The following is a 23,974-nucleotide window of genomic DNA, read 5'->3' on the forward strand; positions in this document are numbered from 1 at the left end:
GAATGGAACACCATGGTACTGACTGGTGAAATTGCAAAGATTGTCTGTTTTCATATTGTTAATGTCCATGTATCCATTTGTAGTCTCAACTGCCCTAGTTGACCTAAATATACAATTAATTGACTTCCCCTGGTATCCTTTGCGTATCATGTCGTATGTAAAGTCTATTCGTTCCTTGGATGTAACAACAGCCGCCCTTATTGCTGCTGTTCCGGTCCACAAGGTGCGCAGAATACCTGTATACGTCCCGTTGTCATGATCCTTTACAATTCCGGCGGAAGCAGCGCCATTCTTCGTGTCTTTCATCCAAACTACTACCATATCACCTCCACGAGATTTAGGTCTTTTCTTTTGGTCAAACAGGACGATTTTCACTTTGACAGTTTCATCCAGCTTATATAGATGTTTGTTATCAATTAATGCCAAACTTGAGAGTTTTCCAGAAGCATGCCAACTTGATGATTGTGGGTTCGAATCCCGCTTCGCCCCGATTATGTTTCTAGGTTTGTCAGCACCATACCCGTGCTCGTGGGTTTCACCGAAGTGCTAAACGTCTGAGACCTGCATCACTTCGGGCTTTCCTCCCACATTAAGCTGACACGCCGTGATGTAACTGGAATACTGTTAAAAGCGGCGTTAAACCCAACTCACTCACTCATTCGGCGAGTATCCGAATATTATCATGTTTTAATGCTTTCTTTGGCAACTTACGAGAAATAAATTTTATCGCTATTCCTGCCAGTCCAGAGACTCAAGCGGCTATTTCCATGTCAAGTACGATAGGCGTGGCGATTATAGTTGATAGTAAACCAACACCGGCTACACCGAGTCCCCTGCCAGCCTTTACAAGCATACGTTATCAATGTCCCTCGAGTACAAGCAAGTAATATCCATGTACTGGTACAGCATAGCATTATTATGAATATGAAATCACAATAGCACATTTTCTTTTTAAAACAGACAAATTGTGCGTTGATAATGCTTTAATCTCTACATTAACAATCCCGGAAGAAAACTAACCCCTTTATTGCACCACTGTGCCCAAGCTTGTTCCATTATGCCAACAGTTCAAACTCGAGACCTAGCAACATATCCGATTACACTTGGCCCAGGCTGACCCTAGCGGGATTCCGTCAGTTCTCAATGCAATACTCACGCGGTAGTCTGTCTCCTAGGCCTGGTCCTGCGCCATGACTGTGGAATGTATATTTTTTAGGTATTCTGTTTTACTAAATTCCTAGGCAAGTCTAGATCATACTAACCAAGTCTAGTTTAGTTGATTCCATAACAGCAGAAGGAGAAAGGTTCTTCCGAATAAAAAAAATATATTTTAAAGAAATGTTTTCATTGACTATGTGTTACTCTATCTGTGCCCAGATCCTAGAGAATATATTTGAAACGGACTCCAAGTCAAGAATGATTTGACAAGTCTAGATTGCCTAAGTTCTGGTCCTGAAATCAAGCATCGTTCTGGGATCCATTTGTATTCTATTGAGTAGATTTATAATTTTAACTACGTGAAATTGTATTTCTGGGATGTTGGTTGATTTTAGATGTGGGTATTTATAGATAACAAAAAAATATGAAATATATATTATTTATGATGTAGCTAAGGTATGTGCACGTGTAAAAACTGTAGTTTGTAGTCAACCAAAGAAGATAATCAACACAACAGATTGTATATTGTTTTGAAATGTCTCGCCTCATGAACACGTTCCTTATTTCAATATTGTATTCAATTCCACCCATGACTGTACACAACATTTATATATTTACATGTATACGACGGCTACATGGGCAAGTATAACGGTAAACACAAACGTGTGTTTGTTTAACATTTTTGTGTGTTGAAACACTGTTATATTAAAGGGAAATATAACCATTTAGTCTGTTCGGGTAACCAATTCTAGCTATTATTTCCTGAATAAAATATTATCTACTTCAGGCATACACATATTATTTTGTGTCATGTGGCACCAGATGTTGTTATCAACCAATACTCATGTCGTAAACAACCATAGAAATGTGAAACATCAATGCTAGAGAATAACCAAGTTCGATTTTCCAACGAAAAAATTCCTTTTGGCGTAAACGTTGACAATAGCGGTAAAAATATATTAATGGATCACTGAAAATCTGTTGCCTCCGATGAATAGATGAAGTTATGCCGAAACAGTAAGCTCTTAGAAGTCTTGTTTGCCAGCTGGGACCATGTCAGTTTATCAGGTATGAAATGCATTTACACGTTGAACACATTGACAGATAGTATTAGTTACCTTGAACGGTTGGTGAAACCGCGCAAATCGAAACAGTTCATTTATGGTGTAGTATTGTCCACATATTGATATAAGACTTTATCACTGTTTTCAATTCCAAAATGTTAGATATAAACTTTCGGACCCAACACAAGCCAAACACAAGTATTTTATAAAAAATCCCTACGAGATTTTATTTCGTAGGGTGGGGGAGAGTTTATTTCGAGAGGGGCTGAACTGTACCGGTATAAATTCGCCGGGAGAGGGGTGGGAGGGGTGGGGTGGGGGGGGGGTGGGGGTGGGGAGGTATTCTGGGGGACGAATATATTTCGTGACAACGGAACTACTGATGTAACTGATTTCAGAGATCTTATTAATCCTCGCAAACATTCGGTTTTAACACTAACTACGTAAAAACTGTCAACATATCCACGCCGTTATACTCTGATTAAAGATCTAAAATATATTCCTTAATACAGGCTACCATTTGAAAATGGTATCAGTGTAATACCAGGGGCTAGAATATCATGGTGCAACCAGGTTTCTGTTAAACATACAACATCATAACTATCTAATTCAGCACTGATTAAATCTACTTTAAAATCTACTAAGACTGCGTACGTTTACATGTATAATCTTTATAAGCAAAGTAACCCAAAATATAGATAATGTGTATCATCTTCCCGAAATGATTAGCATGTAGAATAGATTCAAAAACACCTGTATTGAAGAACATCAACCGGCATCGTCAAAGCAAAGTGTACATGTAATTGTTACAATGGGGCTGGCGGTGAATATTAATGAAGAACATCTTGTTAAAAAGACACACCGAAACTGATTTGCATAACTGATGACCACAACATATTGCAAAATATCAAAATAGTAAAAATGATACAGTTTAACCTCACACTGAAGAGAAAACAAGAACGACACAGAAAAGTAAAATAGTACGTCATATAGAACTGAGATAAAGTAATCTGAGAAGGGATTCATACGTTATATACAACTTAAAAATATAATATTATGAAAAACGAAAGGAAAGGTGGGACACCCCCCACCCCCCACCACACACCCCACACCCCACACAAGTAACTAAATGTATAATTCAGAAAAAATAAAGGAGATAAAAAAAAAATGAATAAAAAAACACATAAACAAATTAACATTAAAACTATTGGCAACTGCATGGCAAGTATTTATAAAACGACCGGGGAAGGAAATATTCTGGGGGGAGATTTTATTTCGTAGGGTGGGGGAGAGTTTATTTCGAGAGGGGCGGAACTGTACCGGTATAAATTCGCCGGGGGGAGATTTTATTCTGGGGGCGAATATATTTCGTGACACCGGCTCTCCAAATGCACACCTCTGCTGAGAACAGCTGTAACATTTATTTGTGAGGGGATATATCTCCACTGACTAGGATTTGTATTGATTTAAGCATATTTTATTGCGGAAAATCAAATGCATAAGGCACAAGTGACACACTTCAATGCCTTCTCCTACATACATTTTGTTACATTGTAATATGTGTATTATGAATATTATATATATATATATATTTCTACACAGTATTACACCCAAACACATATACTTACATACACATAAACTAGTACATATACACGCGTATACCTATATACATGAGATACATATATTTATCAGTATACAATGGTACATTTGTGAAAGATGTTTAATATATCCATATAATACCACAGTAGTTTATAAACTAAAAGACATTTATATTTAAGTGATTTGTCTTCTCATAGATGAACCAAACACGCTGTCTTTGGTATTGCTTCAGTTAATGTTGGATTGTGTTGCGATAAGCGTTAACGGCGGAGAATGCAAATTAATATAAAGTAAAAATATCATCAGCATCCATCCACGCAATTGGGACCGATGACATGTATCAACCGAGTCAGCGAGCCTCCCGTTAGCCACCTTTTACGACAAGCTTAGTGGCCTTTTACGACAAGAATGGGTTGCTGAAGACCTATTCTACCCCGGACTAAGGTGTCAATACTTGTAAATAAGGAATTGATAGATAATGTTCCCAGGTTTATTATTAACAGCGTACTGTTATCAACGAGAGACAACCCAAAGTAGATGGACCCAATTGTCACAGGCAATTGATAAATAACTGATCAAGAAACAATGAACGAATATGTAAGTTCGTTAACTATGCAACTGTGTGGCAGTTAATTACATAAGATGGCTAAACCAACACATCAACAAGACATATAAGGCAGCTGATTAAACCGATTGAGACCAATACTATTACTAACAATCCATAAACTTGCTCAATATATTCCACGGATTGAACCAATAACACATTTCGGCATTTGTATAAATACAATGTACCATAATGAAAATAAACACAAACTCACGAATTTCAGCCTTTCAGAAAGACTTGCAAGATATTCATGACAGAGCGAAAACGAATTATGTAGGTTTTATGTGTAAAATCGGGCAGCGCAGGCTGCATAGGTGTTAATTTACAATTTACAATGAAACATCTGGCGAGCCTTTCTTGATAACAAGGTGTGCACAAGGTGTGCCGGTGATATTACGTTGATACAAGGATCACACTTCCAGTCAGTTCGTGGAATTATTCACAAGTATACTTTGTCCTCAATGTTTATTGAAATTTAAACATGTTTATATAAGAGCTTGTGTTTAGTTCAGGGATACTGGCCCGTTTCAAGTGTTTAAGTGCTAAACACATTTTTCACATTGTACTTTTTGTATCTCGAAAAGTGTATTTTTTCAAGTTTCAAGTGTTTAAGTGCTAAACACATTTTTCACATTGTACTTTTTGTATCTCGAAAAGTGTATTTTTTCACAATATAAATAACAGTTTACACATTAACAACCCGTCAACATATCAAACATATTCTTAACAACGCAATGTTAATAATGTAGGACGTTTGTAATGGGAAATCTTTTAGAACAAAACTCTCCAGCTCCAGGTGGTAATTCCGTACTGCCCTAGTACATTTCAAGTTCAAGCAATTAGAGGGCGGTCGGGTAGCCTAGTGGTTAAAGTGGTCGCTCGTCATAACGAAGAAACGAGCTAGCAACCAAGGTTAGACCACCATACCAGGGATTGTGGGAACCCAATGAGCATTTACACCGTCCCTTCAGCCGCCGGTGATTATAGCTAATCTTAGCAATCATTGGAAACTAACAAATATACTACGATTAAACATGGGGTTGACTCCAATACCCGAAGACATGCCCTTTCCTCTTTTGTACTGGATTTCAGAGTTCAATACAAAGAGAGGTATATTCTGGTTCCAGCATATGTACCGACGAATCCCTGTCTCAAAGATTAAACATAATCAATGATGCAATCAGGGAATGACTTTCACCATATTCACAGTGTTCACGGCATTTGAGTAAGTGCAAAACAGAACCTAGTTCGATTATGTTAAAACCTTTATTTTTCAAATTTGTACACCATTGTAAGACATGACAAACCTCATTCCTCGTATTAATCTTAAACGTGGTGACCCTACATATATTATATACATATGAATAGTTACATGTCTATCTTAAAAGGTTCAGGAAAATATGTCAAACATGAAAACAAATATCTGAATTTTATTGAGAAACCAATTTGTGAAACGATGGAGATCCTCAAAAATAACATCAATGTGATATTTGTGGACAGGACATTTAGGCAAAAAGTAGGCATCCCCATGGGCACAAATTGTGCTCCTCTCTTTGGTGATGGGTTTCTTGATGCATATGAATCGGAATTTCTGTTCGAACTGGCAACATCAAACAAGGGAAGACGTTTAAAGGGCAAGTTCACACGGAAATGAACCTATTTTTCTTGTACTTTTTCCACATTAAAAGTGTTAACATAGAAGTGTCATAGACAAAAATATAAAAATATCACAATTAATTAACATATTTTTCGCTTTAAAACGATTTATATTTTTCACATTTACCAAGTGTTCTATTTCCACAACAAAAACACCATGGCTTATGCCCCTTGCAATATGACGTCATTGGTGCCAATTGATAAACATTATGACGTCATCATGCTTTGTTAGAGCCGCTTCACGTGGTGTAGGTCCAGGTGTGTGATTCTAGCGTCTCAGATGCCAGCCAGCGTAGTGTTATGCTGAGTCACCACTGCGCCGGAGTGTGTCGTAGGCCATGTTGTTTTACCGCAAACTGGTACTTGACATCTTTTGCGTTGAGAATAGACAGGGACCCAGTTGGATTGGCACCAATTACGTCATAATCTAAGGGGGATAACTCAGGCCTGTTTAGCTCGAAAAACGAAGGCCTCATAACGGCATATCATTTTCACACTATTGTGAGCTTCCTACGTTCACTGTGAAAAAAATGAGTGTATATTTTCAAACACAGATACTAATTACTTCTAAAATTGCGTTTTGTTTAGAAAAAGAAAGAAAGTGATTTTTGCGTGTACACTTCCCCTTTAACTAAGCTTCAGATTAATCGATGATCTCATCTCGTTTAAAAATAGTCAAACAGCAAATTCCTTTCCACGTATTTACCCACCTAAACAAGAAATAAAAAAGTGCAGCGAAACAGCCTCTGTTTCATAGTTGCATAAATATGGAAATTGACAACAAAAAATATCCACAAGGCTGTATGACAAGATGATGCAATTCCCTATTTTAACTTGTACCACATGTTTCCATTTTGTTTTCATGTGAACAATTGACTTGCCTTTATTTGTGTTTGTGATGAGTGTCACAGGTGGGGTAGAATACAACAACCTTTTAGCGAACAGCTGATATCATCACTACTTGATTGTCATTCATAAACACATGCTTGTCGTACAGCTGATTCTCATTTTGTTTATATAAAGATTTTTTTATGATGGTGGAAATAGTTGTGTCGCTTTTATTAACACACTGAACCCATGTGGGAATTTGAACCGGTCCGTACGAACGCGTTATCCACTTGGCTACCCCACCGCACCAATTGACATTATAAATAATCCAATCTGAATTTTAAAGAGACACCACTAAGATACATTTTATTATAAACGTAATAAAATGATAATAACCATTTATCAGAACACCAAAATAACCTATTACCAAGATTTCCCTGCATCCATGACTCGCTATTTAATCCAAAGCGTCACACTAAGCTCCACCGAATTACTCATGAAAGGACATACCATGGAACATCCCACAGGCAAGCAGCAATTCTGTTCCTTGCACGAGAGAATGTATTCATCATACAAGCAACAAAAGCTACCATTGCTGAAGTCAAATTCCCAGATGATCTTGCGACAAGACTTAGCTTAGAGCGACTAAATTCACATAACTCGTCAAACTGCATAACTTATATACAGACTTTGAGGGTTGTTATTACATCTACAGTGTCTCGTTGCAACAGTACTTATCGTGGAATAAATAAAAAAGCTACATTAAAGGCTGAATACTGATTTGAAATCTCCTTTTAAAAACTGTCCCTCTTAGTTTTAAACATATAGGAACAAATACTATTGATAACATAAGAACAAACTAACGCTGAAACTAACTTTGATTCATAATTATATATAAACTCCTTACAATGTGAAGGCAAACGTAAAGATCATTAAACCAGTTTTCAAGCATAATTTATATGATTTGTTAAAAACTAAATAAGGGATTATCGATAAGGGATTTTTTAACAAACAGTAACAATAGCAGCACTTAATTACCATAAACTTTGCCAACAATAAAAATGGAACAAAATGCTCACCCTAGTTATATCAGAGGATTCCATGTGTTATTGAAGGGGCCCACGGTGAAGACAGGAACTAGGAACGAAATACCTTAGGGCTAAGAATCTAGATCTAAGCAAGAACAGCAGTAAAGCTTCCTGAAAAACTGAAGTATAATTATCGTTTTAGTTAACCCCTTTCCAGGCTAGTTTTATGGGGATATGGACATGCTGTTTTGATGTGGATATACATGTCATGAAACATTGTGAAATCATTTGTCACTTGTTGTTAATCAAAACACTTAACACCTCTCAGTATTACCCTTAAAAGTTCTATGACGTGATTAATTCTCACTTCAAAGGTTACATTTCACAACCAGGGGGTCAGATGGACTGACACAATTGTGTTATTATTCACGAGATGATCTTCAGGATATGCAGGGGTATTTATGAAAGCACTAGAGATTGATATATGAAATGATGAATAATGATAACTCCTGGCAAGAAAACGAATTTATCATATAATGGGTAGGTTTCTCGGCAGGATAAAGCCAACGGATAAAAACGATATCCGTTGGGGTCATATGCGGATAGAGATGCAAATATCAAAGGTCAAGTAGGGACTACTTTCACTGTTTATAAACAAACATGGCGTCGCCCTTGTCATTCGGCGATCGAGTCAGAATTAACCATCGGGAATCTGGATAAACTACAGGGATAATTGCTATCATTATCAAACAACAGTCTAATATACTGAAAATCTGTGTCTAACTGTGACGTAGCTAAGGCATTTTATGAGTTTTGGCAACTTTGGAGATATTAATTTCGAAACAATTTGGCGAGGGCACGAGGCCTAGCCAAGCGGGATCAGTAGCCATATCTGTGCTTGTAGATCTCTGCGGCTTGAAACCTCCTCCACAAATTAAAATAGTGGGATTTGGCCGAAATATGTTTGAATTGTTACCTTGTTTCGTTTTGTCGCTGTGTGTACATCTGACTACGCTTAATATCGTTATGACAGGACAGACCGACTGTCAACAACGTCTGACCGTGGCCGTGACGTCTCATAGACAAAGGGCAGTTACTCTAGCGGACAGACCGATGGATTGCCGCGAATGGCAATTAAAAACAATTGTTGTTTTGCGTATATGTTGCTTCGCCCCTGTATAAGAAACAGATTTCAGTTGGAACTATATTGGCTACTGTCACTGTCCGACTGACACATCACTTACCCTGTGACGTAATAAATATTAATGCGCGCATTCCAGGAAAACTCGCAATGCTTCGGTAATGGTTGTGAGAGAGGGAAAGCGATTTTGAAGCATAGAATTAAATAATGACATTATATGATAAAGAGGTTATCACGCTTGTGTGTTTGGGGATGGTAAATATCCTGTACTTGTGTTAGGAATAAACACTATGTATTTAGCTCGCCAAGACTCGCTAAATACAATGTTTATTCCTAATGCAGGATATTTACCATCACCAAACACATTCGCGTGATAACCTCTATTTATCAAAACTCATGTTAATATTAATTTAAAATGACAAACTATGATAAAGAGAAAGTTCTGTTTTCTTATTTAAATGTTATATATTTATAATATGCAAGAGTTAATAATATATATATTCCTTGTATATGATATATACGAAAAGGAAGCACATGCGGCTCCTGATCTGTTATTGCGAATCCAATTTCAAAGAAAAGGTCGAAATATTTGGCGCATTTTGTAATATACTGAAACAAAAAGGAATAATGTTATGAAAAAATATCCTCAATACCATTTTCCCCTATTGCTTTGGAATATCCAACCATGTATACAGGCTCTCAAATCACCAATACCTCTCTGGCTGTCTTTGTGTCATTTAGACTATTTGTTTTAATTTGTGCTCAGTTCCCCCACCTTGTTTATAATTTGTGGATTGTACTTAATCACGGGGTTGTTTACATTTATTTACTGAATAATAACATTTGGGTAACATTTTAATAATTTAATAGTTTTAAGAACTTAAATATTATTAGTCCATGAGCCAGACCCCCAAATTTTATAAAGTGGTACCAGATAGCCATAACATTCTTAGTCGTTGTAGTTGCTTCTTGGTTTGGACAGACACGGTGTGTTTCCACTCCACGAATTCTTGTTTGATCTCAGGATGGATCATAATGATTGATCCAGGTCTCATCACCAGTCACTAGTTTAAAATGGCTTCCGTTTGTGATTATATCTAGTTAACAAGGCATATGCTTCATGTCATCCGACAGCATCCAAGGAACCCATCGGACACAAACGTTTGACATCTGTAGATGTTCTTGTTCATACGAGAAGCCTGTGGTAACGATAACACATGGTGTGTAATCCGCCTATTGTTAACACCAAGTTGTGGATGTGATCAATGTTTTCTTTTGTGATGCTGAGGGTGGATCGACTGGATCGAGCTGGCGCCAAGTTCCAAACGCTCTTCCTTCTCTCCCACACTGACATTCCTTCACCCGTTTAACGTGAAATTGCGGCTTCCGATGGGGCAACCTCCATATGAACAGCATGCATCCGTTCATCAATATTCCTGTAGTGATTGAACTTCTAGGGTAAAAACAGCTGCTCTATATATACTCAGAGCGGAAGTAATGTTTTATCAAGTCACTTGACTGAAGAACGCTAAATTGTGAAAAATGACTTAATAAACACAGGTCGGTACTAATATATGTCACGCGTAGGCATAACAACAACCTACATTTACCAGATTCAAATCTTTCTAATATATGCTGGTATTTATTTGGTCACTGTTTTAAAACATATCATTTGTTGGTCGAAAGGAAATGCTGAACAGAACTATATTTCTTTTTTTATCACAACACAACATGTCTTCGTAACATCTAGCATCTCCAGAGATTATTTTGCTTAAATTTATATTTTCTTCTGGAACAAGTTTATTTTCAAAAAGATCAAATGAAACTTTTTTTTCTCAACTCAGTCTTTCAATTCAGCTCAGTTTTACAAACGTATCCGAAGAACATATCCAGCATCGTTTTCACGATCTGCGAACTTGGGTGATTAGCTGTAGATTCCAGAGCAACTGTCATATCCCAGAAGTCGAGGTAAACCACCCGGTTGTTGATACCAACAAACTCTTGTTTCAGAATGTTCTCATACACAGGACCCCACATCCCGAACTGAGTGGTTTGGGGCTTACCTGAAACCATATGTGGTCCTTTGATAGCAATTGTTACATCCGGAGATCGTATCAGTAATTCTTCTATCGCCTGTCTAGTTCGCTTCACTCGAGATCGATAAACATGTAAGGGAAACGATAGGAAATGCAGATATAAGTGAATGAGAATGATATCTGTACATTGCGATGGTATTTCCTCTAATTGAACAAACACTGGTGGCATTACCTCCCTGTTACATCCATCCTGAAACATGGGTATACCATGTGGTGACCAAGACACAGTATAGTTGTGTCTGATGTTGAATGCAGCAGTGTATTCATACCATTTCTGGGACATCAGTTCAACATTATTTCGAATCTCCGATGGCTTTGCTCTGAAGGCGAGATTGAGCTTTTCTTACAGTGGAGTCACCATACAGTCTCAATGTTCTATTCGCTAGGCAGTGATGGTAGCTATTTGTAGTTTTGATGTTGCTAAAACATGATAGAGGGCGCCATGTGTGTTGATAAGAAAACCCAACAGGAGGGGTGGCACGCCAGGTGTTCCGAGGGTCCTGCAGGTAACATGGCCGAGATGCAGATGCGGTATCACCTTCAACTGTAGGAATAATAAAATGACAACCATTAATAATTCTTTGTTTTAAGGTGATGCCGACATAGAATTTGAAACTGATAAACACAAGATTAATTCATCGATTCAAATAAATAAAAGCGACAAAACCCTTTCCAGACATCTCTGCAAGAAAACAGCGTCGATTATACGATTCCGACTACATCATGTGCATGTGTTTATGAATCACTATCAAATAGTGATGAGTTTGCAAAAAGGTGAGCGTATTCTGGCCCACCAGTGGCACCCGTTACAAACACATGCAAAGCAAGTCAACTGTTCACCTGAAAAGACACGGGACCATATGATAGAAGTCAAAAGATGGTATTTTATCGGAAAACATTTTTGTCACTGATGCGTCAAATTTGGAAGGTGAAAGATTATTTTGACAAGGACTGTGTGATAATTGTTTTATTTGCAAAGGCATATATAGCATGTGTACCATTCAACTGGTGTACAGATTTATTTATTTATTATATACTTCAGTGTGAAAAACTAGGCAGTGATGGTTTTCTGAGGTTGAGAAAAGAGATATTTTCACTGCAGTGAACATGACACTTGATATTTCACTGCAGTGAACATAACACTTTGACGGAACCATTTTCTTACGAGAGTTACCTCCACTTAAATTGTCTTTCTTCAGCGTAAATGTCAAGCCTGTACACGAACTATTGACGACCTTTTTACGCTCGTTCCACATTGACAAAGCAAAATAATGACAGATGGTCATTTTTGGAGTTAATATCACTTTTCGCCGTTTGTTTTTCTCTCAAAAATGTTCCGTTCTAAACTTTAAATTTCTCATTTAACTCGTCAATCAAGACTTTTCGTTTCACAAAGAGCCATTTTTGTAACTTGACCAGTATGTATTCTTTCGCTTCAAACAGCGGTCTGTAATTTTTCAAGAATATGTTTTATTTAAGTTGATTTTGTATATAATCATATCTCAATGTATGGTAAAGAATTTTCGTGACACTCGATTTTTTTATACTTTTTTTATATTTATCAAGATTTTCCAAACACGAAACTACTTTTTAAATCGCAAATACAAGGGCAGGTGAACCGTACCTTTGTAAAATGTAGGGAGAATTTACCGGTAGACAGCTAAACAAAAAGTATATAATAAATAGGATATCCCACGTGTCTCGTGAAATGTCATGTTTCTCTCATCTCATGACATTGCAAAAGGAGATAGATTCACTCGTGGCTACGCCATTCGTGAAAATATCTCCATTGCCTCCGTCACTCGACGAGAGAAACATGATATTTCACTGGAATATGAAATATTCTCTATGTTCACACATACCATGACCAATAGTTATATTGATGACATCAGGAAGGTTTTCTGAGGCCCTAGATCTGAAAAGAAGAAATGTAATTGTCAATGTATTGAGTCAAATCTTTGAAAGGCATTTAGAAGTGATATACATAAGGAAGAGAATTTATGGATGTCAACTTCTTTATTACGAGTGACACAACGTTTCAGGGCTTATACTTTCTCCTTACTCAGTTGAATAAATGCTATGAGGCAGAGAACAAAATATGTACCTGTAAGAACAAGAAAAGTAATAAGATAAGAAAGTTGGATGCTTAACAAGGGGAGCCAACAGATAATTGGCGCCGAGAGGTGTTTAGCAATGGACAAAGTGAAGTCAACAATTAACTTATCACTGATTGATAATAGGCAATGGACTATGGACAAACGCGATGCCGGGGGTAATTAGCTCTGATAGGTAATAGAATGGAAACGACAATGGACAAAATGGACAATAGACAGCTAGTTAATTAGCACCGACAAAGATCGAAGCAATACATCCATGGTCACGGTTCATGGCTGACTGGTGTCTCCTGATGTCAATGGCTTCTTGTAGTTTTCTTTGTCGCCAGTTGTTGGTGTTGGTAGGCATGAGTGAGTGAGTGAGTTGGGTTTAACGCCGCTTTTAACAGTATTCCAGTCATATCACGGCGTGTCAGCTTAATGTGGGAGGAAAGCCGAAGTGATGCAGGTCCCAGACCATTACTACTTCGGTGAAACCCACGAGCAGGGGTATGGTGCTGACAAACCTCGGAAATGGCGGATTTCAGATCTAGTTTGTTGACAGGTGTTCTTTAAGTTTGGTGTTGAGGGATGTGAGGGTTTCTCCAATGTATAACCTAAGCCTTTGACATCAGGAGACACAACCCTGCCATGAACTGTGACCAGGAATAAGTGTATACTCTGAAACGTTGTGTCCCTCATAAGAAAGAAGTTGACATCCACAAATTCTCTTCCTTGTGTATGAAAGCTTCATTCAAAATCTCACCACATGCTAAAGCCATGACGTTTAACGGTATCCAGTATTCGTTGTGATCAAAATATGTAAGTATTCGCTCTTTGAGTTTCTTTAATTAAAGCAGCTGTCGTTCCAGCTTAAACAGTTAGACCTAAATGTTCATAAACTGAGTAATAATAAGTGCATACATTTTGTATAAATGGGTCTCATCCAGAGGTAAAGAATATGTTGAGTGGACAGAATAGATGTTGAAATACATTTTCAAACACTGCACAAGATAAAATACTAAACATTCTTATATAACCGTCAAGTTTTTCTCCTTATTATTGACAGTTGTTGTATAACATTTCAACACATTACAATATTACCGTGCACAACAGCATGTTTCGTGGGCAACCAAAAACTTACTTATTTACGTTTTAAAATAACAAAGGCATCAACATTTTTAGAAAGAGTAAATACTTACTCATAAAACCATTGCTCGTTTGAGCTAAGAGTCATTTTCTTCAATCTGCAAGACACTTGTGTCCAGTCTACGCATCGCAATCCCTCTCCTTTAGGTTTGCCACAATAGAATGGAACACCATGGTACTGACTGGTGAAATTGCAAAGATTGTCTGTTTTCATATTGTTAATGTCCATGTATCCATTTGTAGTCTCAACTGCCCTAGTTGACCTAAATATACAATTAATTGACTTCCCCTGGTATCCTTTGCGTAAAATGTCATATGTAAAGTCTATTCGTTCCTTGGATGTAATAACAGCTGCCTTCATTGCTGCTCTTCCGGTCCACAAGGTGCGCAGAATACCTGTATACGTCCCGTTGTCATGATCCTTTACAATTCCGGCGGAAGCAGCGCCATTCTTCATGTCTTTCATCCAAACTACTACCATATCACCTCCACGAGATTTAGGTCTTTTCTTTTGGTCAAACAGGACGATTTTCACTTTGACAGTTTCCTCCAGCTTATACAGATGTTTGACATCAATTAATGCCATTTGACATGTTTTGAAATCTGTGCCAAGGAATACTCAAATTTAAAAATGACCCAAACATAATTATAACAATTGGCCTGTTCAAAGTGGCATATACATAGCAATAAACATACTGATATTATGTGCAAGACGTGATCATCATTTTGAATGCAATTTTCGTGATATAGACTTGAGAATAGTTAAGAACTAATGATTATTAGCCATAGCAACATCCACGTCATTCAGGATTATGTTCGACTAGATTATTACATCAATAAACACTTGTTACATATCAATTAAAAAAGTCTCTATAATCTGCCGAAAAAAGATTCCACTTGGCACTTAAGGAAAGACATTAATGAAACTTATATGAACGGATTACTGAAAATCAGTGATAACAGCAAGTACAGGCGGGAAAGGACATGTCCCACGCTACTAGTAGCAGCCATCCCTCCGGCCATTTGCACTCTCATTTCAGAAACATGGGTTGGTTTGGTTTGTTTGTTGTTTAACGCCGCACTCAGCAATATTCCAGTTATATGACGGCGGTCTGTTAATAATCGAGTCTGGACCAGACAATCCTGTAATTGATATCATGAGCATCGATCCACGCAATTGGGATCGATGGCATGCATCAACCAAGTCAGCGAGCCTGACCACCCGATCCTGTTAGTCGCATTTTACGACAAGCATTGTCACCTTTTACGGAAAGCATGGGTTGCTGAAGACCTATTCTACCCCGGAATGTTCACGGGTCCAGAGACATGGGAATTACCGAATATATTTGTGATATGCTTATTTCCGCCATGAGTGTAACCTGGAACAAATAGTAGCCCTAAAACGTCATTTGAAACGATGGTATTTTCTAAACTGCCTGTTGTACCAGCTCACCTGTAACCGCACCACCAATAGAAAGTGGTTATTGTCCCAAGAAAAGGAACAAGGAGAAACTTCTGGTTGAATGAAGCCATGGTTGCATCTAAAATAATAAACACAACCATTAATCTGTACATGAAATGTTTCTAATAAATGGAGATGATTTGGGGTTTCCTTTCTGAAACCACAACGTGTTTGGACATCCCATGAATATCACACTGAAACACATGTTAAATGTGGGCAAGTCTCCTTGGGCAAGAGACTTTTACCGAAATATGCCTCCGTTCACATATCAACGAATGGTGCCCGTTCAGATAAAAGTAAAGTGACAGTTAACTTTCCAGCAACTCTTAGGCAGCCTGGGTTGAATAGTCCCAAAGGATCGAAACCAATCTGTGCTACGCAGTGAAACACGAAGCGCAAGTATCTACTATTTGTCCTTCTAACTCTATATGAATAAATACAACTAGTAGGTAACTAGACATGCCTTACTATAATAATATTCTATGGAACTTAACGTGATTCTCTTTAATGAAGTTCACGAAACAGGCCAGAAACATATAACTTTGGATGCAGGAATGAAAAGCTATTCGAACAAGAACACTCGATGATTGTAAGTATCACGTGTCAGAATATAATTCCTGCACGTGCAGCGAATGCTACAATCTATTTGAAGTGTTTTCCGATGCATTGCGTGTTTCTATGATGTGTTAATGTACCATGAACCCAAATCAATGAAAGTTTAATACCTCTCCACAACATATCCTCTCTGGATCAAAGAAGCATGCCTATTAACTGATACCAATAGGAGGTTAAGTACAAGAAATATAGATTTACTAATGTCCTTAACCATCTGCTATCATAGCTTCACTGTGAGTGAAAATTACTTGTTCTCTGATACTGTTCGTAACATGTCTCATGAGCAAAGATTTGGCAACCTGAACTCGAACATAAGTATCCGGTCCTGGAAATATCTTAACTCTGCTGCCAACAGGTCGAGAGTTATCCAAGAAGTTTTCTTAACACCAAAGCTGTATTTTAAATGTTTTAGATAACTTGGTAACTACGAAGTTTATCACAGTTACTGAAGTCAAATTATCATTTTGGTCAATCATTTTCAGTTGAAATCAGAATTACAGTTCCGGCTCTCCAAATGCACACCTCTGCTGAGAACATCTGCGACATTCATTTGTGAGGGGATATATCTCGACTGACTAGGATTTGTATTGATTTAAGCATATTTTATTGCGGAAAATTAAATGCATTAGGCACAAGTGACACACTTCGAGGCCTTCTCCTACATACATTTTGTTACACAGAGGTTATCACGCGAGTGTGTTTGGGGATGGTAAATATCTTGCATTAGGAATAAACATTGTATTTAGCGAGCCTTGGTCAGCCAAATACATAGTGTTTATTCCTAATACAGGATATTTACCATCCCCAAACACACAAGCGTGATTACCTCTTCATCATATAATGTCATTATTTAATTCTATGCTTCAAAATCGCTTTCCCTCTCTCACAACCATTACCGAAACATTGCGAGTTTTCCTGGAATGCGCGCATTGATATTAATTACGTCACAGGGTAAGTGGTGTGTCAGTCGGACAGTGACAGTAGCCAATATAGTTCGAACTGAAATCTGTTTCTTATACAGTGACGAAGCAACATATGCGCAAAACAACAATAGTTTTTAATTGCCTTTCGCGGCAATCCATCGGTCTATCCGCTAGAGTAACTGCCCTTTGTCAAAGGGAAGCTTCTCTAACCGTAGTCTATGAGACGTCACGGTCACGGTCAGACGTTGTTGACAGTCAGTCCTGTCATAACGTTAAGAAGTGCAGTCAGATGTACACACAGCGACAAAAGGAAACAAGGTAGCAATTCAAACATATTTCGGCCAAATCCCACTATTTTAATTTGTGGAGAAGGTTTCAAGCCGCAGAGGTCTACAAGCACAGATATGGCTACTGATCCCGCTTGGCTAGGCCTCGTGCCCTCGCAAAATTGTTTCGAAATTTAAAACTCTAAAGCTGCCAAAACTTATAAAATGCCTTAGCTACGTCACAGTTAGACACTGATTTTCAGTATATTAGACTGTTGTTTGATAATGATAGCAATTATCCCTGTAGTTTATCCAGATTCCCGATGGTTAATTCTGACTCGATCGCCGAATGACGAGGGCGACGCCATGTTTGTTTATAAACAGTGAAAGTAGTCCCTACTTGACCTTTGATATTTGCATCTCTATCCGCATATGACCCCAACGGATATCGTTTTTATCCGTTGGCTTTATCCTGCCGAGAAACCTACCCATTATATGATAAATTGTAATATGTGAATTATGAATATTTACTCAACCAGTTTCACGCATGTGATTTTCAAGAGCACAGTTATACCGTTACGCTGTTTTGACGCTCTAACATAGTATGACGTCATAGTGCAATCTAACTTTGTGATGTCATTATAAGACAGGCGTAAGACGATAGGGCAGGCGTACCACACATATAATACAGAAATAAGTATTGAAGTTGCAGTAAAATGTACAATACATTGTAATTGTATAAAATAATTCAATTATTTCAGGCCATTTAATTTTGGTTTGAAAGTATTAATAAATAATTTTCTTTTATCTTTCTCAATGCATCATTGTCACATTTGTAAAATGGGAATACCACAAAATTTGGTGTTTTATTCCCGGCACACTGATCAATGTGTTGACTGAGTGGGATACACCGACAAGAGGGGTCCCTTATTTGTTGTCGATGGACCCTCACTCTCGCTCTTAGGGTGTCCCCTGCACATTGCATCGAGCACATTGTATGACATAAATCAAGTTTTTTGAAGCACAGTTCATATTTTCACGGACATAGAAAGTTTTTCCGTCTTTGAATGTAAAAGAACAACATTGTAAAACATGAGGGCAAGTACCACAATTTGGTCTGTTACACTTTTGTACTGTTTTACATTCTTGTTTTACTTTACTTTACTTTTTACTTTACTTTTACTTTTAATCTGTTATTTTGTTTTAGTTCTTTACACTTATTTAAGGGATACAGTGTTTCCCTAACACTTCCAAATATTTCCGGGTTTAGGGGATTAAAGGTTGTAACAAAAGTGAGAATACTCTCGTTAGGTTTATCTTTAGGTTTTAAAAGATCACAACGGTTTTGTGATTTAGCCTTGTTTATTGCGTCTTCCACCATTTTTCTAGGGTAGTTTCTTTCTAATAGTGACTCCCTCAGTTCATCGAGTCTATATTGTGCACGATCTGAATTTGATACTATCGCGCAGATCCTACGTGCTAATGAGTACGGAACAGACGATTAACATTTTCTGCATACACTATTGTTGTATTTAGATTATGTGTTTTTGATAGACTTCATCGAAAAAAAGTTTATACTTTGTCTGAAATTTATATTTTCAGTTGGTAAAGTTTCTTTTGGACGTCAGTTTAGATTAGAGAACAACAGTATCGCTCATTTCGTAAATAGGTTACTAAATGATCCCCCGTGCCGTACCATTTCTTGGCAAAGAGTGAGCAGTTCAGATTCAACTGTTTAGTTTTGCTAGGTTCATAAAACATGGTATTATGGCTCGTTTCGTATTTTTTAAAGATTGAATGATACATAAAGGGCCGCCCCTGCATTATATAGCCTGCTACGAATGAGATGCATCACAACTGACATGTTATGTTTTGGTAGAATAAAATCATGTCTTTTGAAATAACAGATGAGACACCGTTATGTATGTAATAGTTATCCGACATTTTTATCAAGTCACGAGCGGACCAATTTTCATTTAACTGTATAATGCACCTTGCTGCCTTTGAGAGAGTCTGTGTCTGTAGAACTGGTTTGGTCCTTGTCTATTTGGTAAACACTCGCCGGAACACAAATATTGGATATTAGCATTGTATTGTGATTTTGAGCATCCGGGTGCCTATATAACATGTAATATATTTCCGATTATAGTACTTGTTGTTCATGCATATGTTCTAGCAACAAGAAATTTGATAAATATTAGTTTTGCTTAAAATATAATTTCTACTTTGAAAAACTTCGTTGGCGCTCAGAACGCATGGCGCTGTATAATTCAGCACACGCATGGTTGGGTTCAAACCAAATTATGTTTATTTGTCATAAATTAAACCACCAGCGGCGGTACATGAGCATATATATAATGTCATACAATACAGAATAGTAGATCAAGATGGCAGTTTCCCTTTAAAGATTATGTATTTCTAAAGATTTGTACAATATATCTTGATAACTGATTTTAATCTTTGATCTTTTATGAAAATAATAGTGGAAATGGTTGAGTACATGAACTGGTTTAGTGACGTATTTTACATTAAAAATGGCGTGATTTACATCGTTAAAATATAAAAGAATCTACACAGTGATACAACTATAAATGGCTGTGATTTATTTAAGAACGAAGTCAGTAATTGGGAATTTAACTTGCGCTTTCCGACATTATGCGTATTTCGCACACAGTTAAGAACGAAGTGTAATTCATTTATTCATACCAAGTACGAATGCATCAATCCGCCCGCGTTGTATCTACTTACATGTTCAATAATGCCAAAAGACACCAACATCACAGGACTAAGAACATAGTTCGTTGAATGTTATTTCGTGAATACACATATTGCGTAACACAGAGCACAAACCCAAATGGCCTGTCCCTTTGTGACAGGTATTAATTAGAGAATGTATTGCCACCACATTATGTCCCGGCAATTTTATGACACTTAATGAACCTAGTCAGTCCATGGGTCTGTAACAACTTTATAAAATCAAAGTAACATGAATGTTACGTAATTCGTATTAAATCAAAAGTTGACTTAATAGGTTATAACATGAATATTATTGCGCTTCTGGGGATAAAAGTGAAACTTTTGTTTAGGGATGACAGTACAAAAACACACCCTTAAAAATGAACTGTATTTATGCACGACTTCACACAGATTGAAAATGTATACATATGTTTATCTAGCTACAGTTACATGCATGGCACAAAGATTAACATGAAATAATAATGTTGGTCATGTTTGTTAATTTCTACATTTCGTTGTTATTGGTATTCTGAGGATGTTGTAATTATACACGGGTTCTGATCTTCTTTGACGTAGAATACATGAACTGGTTGAGTGACTTTCTGCCATCAGCGTGAGAGAATTACCTACACATATACCCACAATCTTTTGACAAAGAGAAAGAAAGGATCATAAATCCTATAGCTATCATATCTACCTGGTACTAAAAGTTCACTATCAATCTCCTCTGATAACAAACTGTTAAATTTGATATCTCCAAGCAACAATACTCAGTATGCTCATGGAGTCATTGTCAAAATCAGAAACCCGAATGATATCCTGTCTACATGGTCACACACGGTGATTGTAAAGATCTACACTCAGACAACATGGCAGTCTGTATTCATTTCTCATATCCCAAAAGTCCCCCACCAAACGTCCTCTTATTAATTCTTACAACAACAAAAAAAGTGGGATTTTGTGAGATGTCCTACTAAGAATGGGAAATTGTACATGCTTTTAACACATTTTTATTCAGTAAATGAATCGGGATTGGTAAAAACTGCTCCAGAAACAAAATTATATTTATCAAGTAATATTGATATGTGTTGGTTTATACATGTGCATATACATACATATTGTAAAACATAACACATATATACATCAAAATAGAACAAAAACGAGTGGTCAACAAATTAGTGCGGTTGATGGACTGGTGTTCAGTTATTAAGAAAAGCTATTTAACTATAATAATTTAATACTTAATACGTAGCTTAAAATATGAATTAATTCTTAAGTTATTACTTTAGTGCAAATCCATCAGAACGTAGATATGGACTGAATTTAAAATTTCTATGTGTTTCCAATAAAGCACTGAATTAAAACTCTACCCTTTAGAATAGAAAGACGATTCGTTTCTTAAAATATTGTAGTAAGGCCATGTGAAAAAATAATGCAGTATACTTTAGCCCAAGAGCATGCATAATGCTTTATCTGAGACGTGTCTTTCAAGCCGATGGAAGTTTAAATCACTACAGCCGAGTCCGAGGCGATTAAGGATATGTGACAAAATCTGGTATCATGGTTTAACTGGATATTAGTAACATTGTCCAAGTTTAATAATCCACTATATCAGATGACTATTCCAAGTATTAATAGTATCAGGAAAGAATGATTTGGCATAGAACTCTGTTCTACAACTGGTAGCCTGTAATTTGGTTCGATTTCTTTAAATGTAATCACTAACAGAAGAGATGTTTTCCATCTTGTAAAATAGTGTTTCCTTTTGGCTATGTTAGTTTCTCAATAAAGTTCCTCATGGCTTGTACCCCTTGTCCCCCCACAAATAGTCCGTAATGCAGTGTAAACTTTCTCGGATTGGTTCTTGTTCTTTGGTACAATTATCCCAAATATGGGAGCAAAGATATGGGCAATAAGCTTGTAATAACTTCTAATGATTTATGTGAAAGGAATATTTATCTGAGTGAGTGAGTATGGTTCACGACAGGGGACACCATAAAGGTATTTTAAGACTTCTAAGGCAACTAATCACAGGGCATACCTTTTTAACTAATCGACCATATCAGAATGCTATTTACAATCTGACTGAAACATTTAACCAAAGGTCATTGATAAAAAATCTTTTCATTTTACGGTTAGGTATTGCATTTAGATTGACGTTAACGTGAAATCGATTAGTTTCTGTTTTCTTTGGATTATACTTTACTTGCTTTCATCCATTTGGCAATTTTCTCCAAATCGGCATTAATATTTTACGCAGTAGTAGTTGGAATTGTCCACTTAGGGAATTGCCTGGACCCCGCCGCAAACACAGTAAACAGACATTCCAAGGTGAATAATATATACAATTGTTTCTTGGCTCGACATGCTAGGGTCCATAATGTTACTTATAATGTAAAACTAATAGTAATATTAAATTATATTAAAACATTTTTATACATTTATGTATTTAACATGAGAGAGGTAGCGACACACATATATTAACATGCTGTATTGTATAATAATGATCGTACAATTCTGAATGCTTTAAACCTGTTGCATTAAACAAATTTTGGATAAGATGTCACATTGTGAATCAATTTATTCGATATTCACTTAATGGCTTTGTTGTGTACAAGACTTGTAAGTCATTTTTTTTATTTCTTCCAAATGTTCTATTGCGAACACATACGGAGTCAGCGCTCATGATTGCCATATCTATTGCACGAATGAATGAAAATATCATCATTAATAAACTTACCTGAGCTCACTGTGTGTTCTGAAGTAAAATCGATGTAAGGCACCCTGCACGGCTTCGTTCACGTTCACCCTCAAATGTACGATAGAAAAATCAGCGATTCTGTGTGTTCTATGTTCAACTACATTTTTGTGACAGGCGTTCGTTTATTTAATGAAATTCCACAAATTCATAAATCACATTGAGTTCCTCGCCTCTTCTCGAGCTGCTCACACTCTCCACTGATGCTGGCTGCCTTAGCTAACTGGAGTCCGCATATAACTATTTACAAACTCTGTTCTAATTATGCTAATCGAGGAAGTGCATTATACCAGATGACAAACTTAGTTATCCTGTCACACTAATCCTTGTTTAAAATGAACATATGTCAATTGACTAAACGAACATCCTTTTTCTATATACTTACGTAGGAGTATCACATTGGACAGTGCATACAACTGTTTGTCAAAACTATATCAAGCAACATTTTAGATTGAGAATCACCATACCATGACATAACAGAAACATATATATTAAATTGTATATATATTCATATTTGCCGATATTCATGATATATTTATTTTACCGTCATTGTTTGAAACTACTCTGAACGATTTGTATGTATAGATCTTCTTATTTGTAAACAGATAGCGCACTTATCATATATATTATTGATATAACTGTCTGCTCAAGTGTTCTATTTCTTTATTACGTAAAATGCTGTGAACAGCTGTCATAATGCCAATAGTATACACTTGTCACATACAATAATACTGTCCGGTATTCTTAGTAATATTGTCAATAGCAACCACATATTGTGAGCATTAATGTCTGCAGTGA

General features: G+C 36.9%; 2 protein-coding genes and 1 long non-coding RNA gene across 3 annotated transcripts in view; 1 reads left to right on the top strand and 2 right to left on the bottom strand.

Moving 5' to 3' along the window:
* Positions 1 to 10,926: 10,926 nt before the first annotated feature.
* On the bottom strand, positions 10,927 to 14,995 carry LOC124138654 (NXPE family member 3-like). The gene is made up of 5 exons (XM_048395840.1): positions 14,470 to 14,995; positions 13,037 to 13,089; positions 11,522 to 11,718; positions 11,358 to 11,364; positions 10,927 to 11,141 (listed from the first exon to the last, which is right to left on the bottom strand). Exons 1-5 carry the CDS (start codon positions 14,895 to 14,897, stop codon positions 10,927 to 10,929), a joined length of 900 nt encoding a protein of 299 aa, XP_048251797.1. The 5' UTR covers positions 14,898 to 14,995.
* The window catches only part of LOC124138655 (NXPE family member 3-like), a 39,505-nt gene continuing 26,908 nt past the window's right edge, over positions 11,378 to 23,974 (top strand). Inside the window, exon 1 of the mRNA XM_046505399.2 lies at positions 11,378 to 11,500. The gene's annotated coding sequence lies outside the window, so the exon portion shown is untranslated. The remainder of the gene's footprint in view (positions 11,501 to 23,974) is intronic.
* On the bottom strand, positions 14,999 to 23,587 carry LOC125380060. Its single transcript, XR_007221043.1, has 3 exons — positions 23,159 to 23,587; positions 15,870 to 15,957; positions 14,999 to 15,019 (listed from the first exon to the last, which is right to left on the bottom strand). It is a non-coding gene; the product is annotated as an uncharacterized LOC125380060 (long non-coding RNA).

This window comes from Haliotis rufescens, unplaced genomic scaffold, assembly GCF_023055435.1.
Source record: "Haliotis rufescens isolate VD_foot unplaced genomic scaffold, xgHalRufe1.0.p SCAF_15, whole genome shotgun sequence".
In the NCBI taxonomy this organism is placed as follows: domain Eukaryota; kingdom Metazoa; phylum Mollusca; class Gastropoda; order Lepetellida; family Haliotidae; genus Haliotis; species Haliotis rufescens.

What these genes read in the sequence shown, in the direction of transcription:
- LOC124138654 (XM_048395840.1), bottom strand. Translation starts at nt 14,897, where the DNA reads ATGGTAGTAGTTTGGATGAAAGACATGAAGAATGGCGCTGCTTCCGCC. An exon ending in AACGAGCAATGGTTTTATGA is followed by an intron (nt 13,090 to 14,469) that starts GTAAGTATTTAC and finishes TCTTCTTTTCAG; the next exon opens with ATCTAGGGCCTCAGAAAACC. An exon ending in CAATATAACTATTGGTCATG is followed by an intron (nt 11,719 to 13,036) that starts GTATGTGTGAAC and finishes TTATTCCTACAG; the next exon opens with TTGAAGGTGATACCGCATCT.